Source organism: Schistocerca americana, chromosome 4 (assembly GCF_021461395.2).
Source record: "Schistocerca americana isolate TAMUIC-IGC-003095 chromosome 4, iqSchAmer2.1, whole genome shotgun sequence".
NCBI classification, from domain to species: domain Eukaryota; kingdom Metazoa; phylum Arthropoda; class Insecta; order Orthoptera; family Acrididae; genus Schistocerca; species Schistocerca americana.
Genome location: NC_060122.1, coordinates 199,188,062 through 199,194,406, shown reverse-complemented (window position 1 = coordinate 199,194,406; position 6,345 = coordinate 199,188,062). Strand labels below are relative to the sequence as shown.

The following is a 6,345-nucleotide window of genomic DNA, read 5'->3' as shown; positions in this document are numbered from 1 at the left end:
CACACAGACCCAGTCTCTCCTATCTACTCAATCTCCCACTTCCAGCTCCACTCCCCCCAAAACCTCAAAATTCCAATCAACACAATCTGGAACCACAACACCCTAATTCAGTAGTTAACCTTTCCTCCAAACGTCTCTCCCAATCCGAAACCTCTGTCCTATCCAAAGGCCTCACCTTCAGCCCCACTCCCAGGTTCAACCAAACAGCCCTTGTCAAAGATTTTCTGTCCTACACCCGTACTCTCTGCTGGAAATATCACTTTGCCATGAAGAAAAATGATCCTAATCCTACTCCTAATGATACAACTCCCCAAGACACTATCCAAATTGAACCCTGCCTGGAACAGTTCCGTCCTCTGTCACAGCGGGACCCACCTCCTCTTCCTCAAAATCACCCTCTCCAAACTTTCCAGGAATTTCTGACTTCCGGCCTTGCTTCTCAATCCTTCTTAAAAAACCTTAATCCTACTCCCAACATCACCACTGCTGAAGCCCTGGCTATCCGTGATCTGAAGGCTGACCGATCCATCGTCATTCTTCCGGTGGACAAGGGTTCCACGACCGTGGTACTTGATCGTCGGGAGTATGTGGCTGAGGGATTGCGTCACCTTTCAGACAACACTACATACAAAGTTTGCCAAGGCAATCCCATTCCTGATGTCCAAGCGGAGCTTCAAGGAATCCTCAGAACCTTAGGCCCCCTACAAAACCTTTCACCTGACTCCATCAACCTCCTGACCCCACCAACACCATGCACCCCTACCTTCTTCCTAAAATTCACAAACCCAATAATCCCGGCTGTCCCATTGCAGCTGGCTACCAAGCCCCCAAAGAACGTATCTCTGCCTACGTAGATCAACACCTTCAACCCATTACATGCAGTCTCCCATCCTTCATCAAAGACACCAACCACTTTCTCGAGCGCCTGGAATCCCTACCCAGTCTGTTACCCCCGGAAACCATCCTTGTAACCATTGATACCACTTCCTTATACACAAATATTCCGCACGTCCAGGGCCTCGCTGCGATGGAGCACTTCCTTTCACGCCGATCACCTGCCACCCTACCAAAAACCTCTTTCCTCATTACCTTAGCCAGCTTCATCCTGACCCACAACTTCTTCACTTTCGAAGGCCAGACATACCAACAATTAAAGGGAACAGCAATGGGCACCAGGATGGCCCCCTCGTACGCCAACCTATTCATGGGTCGCTTAGACGAAGGCTTCTTGGTTACCCAGGCCTGCCAACCCAAAGTTTGGTATAGATTTATTGATGACATTTTCATGATCTGGACTCACAGTGAAGAAGAACTCCAGAATTTCCTCTCCAACCTCAACTCCTTTGGTTCCATCAGATTCACCTGGTCCTACTCCAAATCCCATGCCACTTTCCTTGACGTTGACCTCCACCTGTCCAATGGCCAGCTTCACACGTCCGTCCACATCAAACCCACCAACAAGCAACAGTACCTCCATTATGACAGCTGCCACCCATTCCACATCAAACGGTCCCTTCCCTACAGCCTAGGTCTTCGTGGCAAACGAATCTGCTCCAGTCCGGAATCCCTGAACCATTACACCAAAAACCTGAAAACAGCTTTCGCATCCCGCAACCACCCTCCCGACCTGGTACAGAAGCAAATAACCAGAGCCACTTCCTCATCTCTTCAAACCCAGAACCTCCCACAGAAGAACCCCAAAAGTGCCCCACTTGTGACAGGATACTTTCCGGGACTGGATCAGATTCTGAATGTGGCTCTCCAGCAGGGATACAACTTCCTCAAATCCTGCCCTGAAATGAGATCCATCCTTCATGAAATCCTCCCCACTCCACCAAGTGTCTTTCCGCCGTCCACCTAACCTTAGTAAAGTCTTAGTTCATCCCTATGAAATACCCAAACCACCTTACCTACCCTCTGGCTCCTACCCTTGTAACCGCCCCCGGTGTAAAACCTGTCCCATGCACCCTCCCACCACCACCTACTCCAGTCCTGTAACCCGGAAGGTGTACACGATCAAAGGCAGAGCCACGTGTGAAAACACCCACGTGATTTACCAACTGACCTGGCTACACTGTGAAGCTTTCTATGTGGGAATGACCAGCAACAAACTGTCCATTCGCATGAATGGACACAGGCAGACAGTGTTTGTTAGTAATGAGGATCACCCTGTGGCTAAACATACCTTGGTGCACAGCCAGCACATCTTGGCACAGTGTTACACCATCCAGGTTATCTGGATACTTCCCACTAACACCAACCTGTCAGAACTCCGGAGATGGGAACTAGCCCTTCAGTATATCCTCTCTTCTCGTTATCTGCCAGGCCTCAATCTCCGCTAATTTCTAATTTCAATTTGCTGCCACTCATACCTCACCTGTCTTTCAACATCCTTGCCTCTGTACTTCCGCCTCGACTGACATCTCTGCCCAAACTCTTTGCCTTTACAAATGTCTGCTTGTGTCTGTGTATGTGTGTGTGTGTGTGTGTGTGTGTGTGCGCGAGTGTATATCTGTCCTTTTTTCCCCCTAAGGTAAGTCTTTCTGCTCCCGGGATTGGAATGACTCCTTACCCTCTCCCTTAAAACCAACATCCTTTCGTCTTTCCCTCGCCTTCCCTCTTTCCTGATGAAGCAACCATTGGTTGCGAAAGCTTGAATTTTGTGTGTATGTTTGTGTGTCTATCGACCTGCCAGCACTTTCGTTTGGTAAGTCACATCATCTTTGTTTTTAGATATATTTTTCCCACGTAGAATGTTTCCCTCTATTATATACATATTTATTGATGTGTATGGCTACTGTAAATTTGTACGTTTCTGATTTGAGAATAAATGCACATACAGGGAGGGAAAAATCATTTCGAAAAATAGTAGGATGTTATCCAGCCCATTAAAGAACAAACAAAAATGTCTCAAGACTAATCAGTCTTGTAGAACATTTCAGTTGAAGGTAATGTCAATCTTCTTCAAAAAATTACCAAGAAAGGCAAACACATGGATTTATCTGAATCCAACGCTAGGGGAGTTCCAGTTAGATCACGTCACTATTTCTAAATGCAATTTTAAAGTAGCAAGAAATAGGGAATTTGAATCTGATCATTACCTGACTAAAATTAGACTGAAACTTCTCCCCAATAAAAAACAAAAGAGACAGCAAAAATCAATTAAATATAATACAAACAGGCTCAACATCAACAAAGAGCTAATAAAAAAATTTCAGATAGAAATTAAGTAACTCAATCAGGGAAATGAGAAGAAATATCGAAAAAAATCAACAGGGCAGAGAAAAATGTATTTGGAACAACAAAAATGAAGAAAAAAGTCTGGTGGAATGAAATATGTGAAGAAGCAGTTACAGAAAGAACAAAACAGTAGAAGAAATGGAAATGTTCTGGGAAGCCTGAACACCTTGATCAATTTAGAATGTAAAGGAAAGAAACAGCAAGAATAAGGGTTACTTGTAAAAGCTCTTCTACTACATACATATACTTCTTTTTTAACGTCAATGAAGACTGTTTCGTTCTGTTGTAATTATATTGCAATAAATTGAGAAAAGTAATGATAGGATTAATTTTTTTCCTTATAAATTATAGAGATTAAATAAGAATTTTGGAATTGCATATTTTCTTCAAGGTTTAACATGTTATTGACAATGAGTTTATTCTTAATGGAGAATTATCCCATTTTGTCACAGATGAGGAAGGAAATTAGCCACTGAAATTTTTGGGGGACTATTTCAGCATTTATCTGAAGAGATTGAAGGAAACAGTGGGCAAAATAACACGAGTGGTCTCATAAGAACTTGAGTTAACTCCCCACAAATGTTGATTCAGAGTCTTAACCACTGCACCACTTTGCTCAGCAGTTACATACTGGATGTAAAATATATATATGATGGTAGAAACCTATACAAATTTCTTGAATATGTGACAGCATATTGTGCTTTAATAATTTTTGTTTGAAATGTGGTGTTTCAGTAATTTGTTTTAATGAAAAATTAGTTGGAACTGATCAAAGCCTGAAAACTGTAAAAAAATAAGCAAACGAAATACAAACCAAGTATTATTTATTCAGCATTAAATATTGAAATATAGAGTCACATCTGTACAAATTACAAAATATATACACTAGCTAAGATAGATAAAATAGTTATACCCACTAAATGACAAAATTAAGGCATTGTTCACAATGATATGCTAAATGAGAATTCTCAGCTTTTAAGACCAAATGTTCTTTCACCAGAAGATAAACATAAGATAAAGGGTAAAAATAATGTATGAGTGGTAAAAAGGTTGGTATTTAACACCCGTGGTGAGAGAGACAAGACGAAAAATTGCCTGTTTTCCGTTTTTTCCTCTTCCAGTTTCCAAAGAAGGAATCATTGGTGCAGAACATCATATATTTACTTCTTATGTTTTGGCACTGTTATAACTACTGTCAATTTATATACTTAGTGAGTATTAACTTTTTATCTAATTACAGTTTTTCCGCTCTGATCCATAAAACATACAGTAGTATATATTTTATGGAATTCTGAGGTAAACTTCACGCACGACATTGTATCATACATCCTCATTATCCAGTTCTTCTTTTTGCATTTTCTCAGCAAGTTTCTTTCTTTCTTCGGCTTGTTTCATTTTGCGGAGCACCAAGCTTTCAAAGTCTGAGCCAGTGACTTTCATGTGGCTCTGAAAGAAGATGTGTTAAATTATGTAAATAATCAACTATAAGAGAATGGAACAAAGACAGCAAATCCATCATCAAACTGCCAAATTGAAACAGTAACAAATTGTAAACAGAAATATTTTACACTAAAAAACTGGATGCGATTCTGTTATAAATTTCAATACTTACAACAGTTTACCACAAAGATTACAAATAACATAGTACAAGCACTGTTAATATTTAATGGTAATAATTGGAGTATACATATTTTTATTTTTCGAGGCTATTTTGAGAATGTGGTAAAAGACAAACAGTTTGAAAGAGTACCAGAAATAATAATGTCCAACACACAAATAAGCAGACAGCATAATATTCAACAAGCTGGTCGCATTTGGTTTGTACTCTGGATTGGGAAGTAAGCATGTGTGCTTCCTTCCCTGCCCTTTAAAAGCATATTAAACGAGCATATTCAGAGACAGACAGAGAATATAATATGGTCCTTACTACCCTTAGAAGTCTACCACCAGACGAATGAGCTGCTGTAACATCTGTTTAACTACGAAGTCTTTGTTCTTCTGCAGGACTGTTAGAAACTGATCTTAAAGCGCGCGCGCACACACACACACACACACACACACACACACACACACACACACACACAGAGAGAGAGAGAGAGAGAGAGAGAGAGAGAGAGAGAGAGAGAGAGCGAGCGATACAGCAGGTCATCTATGCATAGAAAGGAGGAATGCAAAAGAGGTGAAATATGGGAAGAATCTAGTGGGCTATCGTTGCGAGTGACTGATGATAGTCAGATGCGATGGTGCACAACAAGAGCTGATGTGCCACTACTGAAGCTACACATTTAATGAAGAGCAATTTATCCAGCAATTAATTTGTCTGCCCTCTGCCATTAAATGACAATTTGGTTGTCATCCATATGAAAGGATGAAGCTTTAATAGTTAAGTCACTGAAGATCCGGCAGTAATTCTGAAATCTCATCAAACTCTCTATAGTCTACATGCTAAGTACAGATTTCAGATTTGTGTCATTCATGTTTTAAGAGAGGAGCTTGCATCTCACATCTCAAAGTTAGAGAAATTACTGTGGTTTGAGAGCACGAGTATTGAGTTTCTTACACATTTTATAGTGATGTTTGCATTTTGCATCTACAAATTAGAGAAATTATGTGGTATGAGAACAAGATAATTGATTTTCTTATGCATTTTTATACTGATGTCAGCAGCATTACCCTGTACCAAAAATTATTAGACCATTTTATTAAAATCTTGTTACAAAAAAAAAAAAAAAAAGGATCTGGACAAGCTTGGCACTGCATGAAAAAGAGAGCCCAATATAATCGAGTTTTCTCTCAAAAGATTTCCATCGTCTATGTCTTCAGATTGCAGCTTGTCTCCTTCCTATTTTCCAGGCACTGTCCTTTGGTATGACTGAGACTAAAGTTTCTTGGATACATGAAGACATCACCATTTTGCTGGGTATCCAGTCAGTGCAGGAGACTCCATGTTGATATTTTGTAATTAATATAATGACTAAGTAAATGACCAGTGTAAAACTAAAAGTCTGAAGGGTAATGAAGTCTGATTTTTTTCTCTTATCTCAAAATGTCCTTGTTGCTCAGGAAGGAAGTCTATTTGAGAGGAAAAAGTAATGGAATTCAAAA

The 6,345-nt window shown here is 40.3% G+C and overlaps 1 protein-coding gene across 1 annotated transcript in view; it reads right to left on the bottom strand.

Moving 5' to 3' along the window:
• Positions 1 to 4,081: 4,081 nt before the first annotated feature.
• The window catches only part of LOC124612670 (dnaJ homolog subfamily C member 17), a 44,843-nt gene continuing 42,579 nt past the window's right edge, over positions 4,082 to 6,345 (bottom strand). Inside the window, exon 7 of the mRNA XM_047140995.1 lies at positions 4,082 to 4,686. Within this exon, the coding sequence (XP_046996951.1) occupies positions 4,561 to 4,686 (126 nt within the window). The 3' untranslated portion in view covers positions 4,082 to 4,560. The remainder of the gene's footprint in view (positions 4,687 to 6,345) is intronic.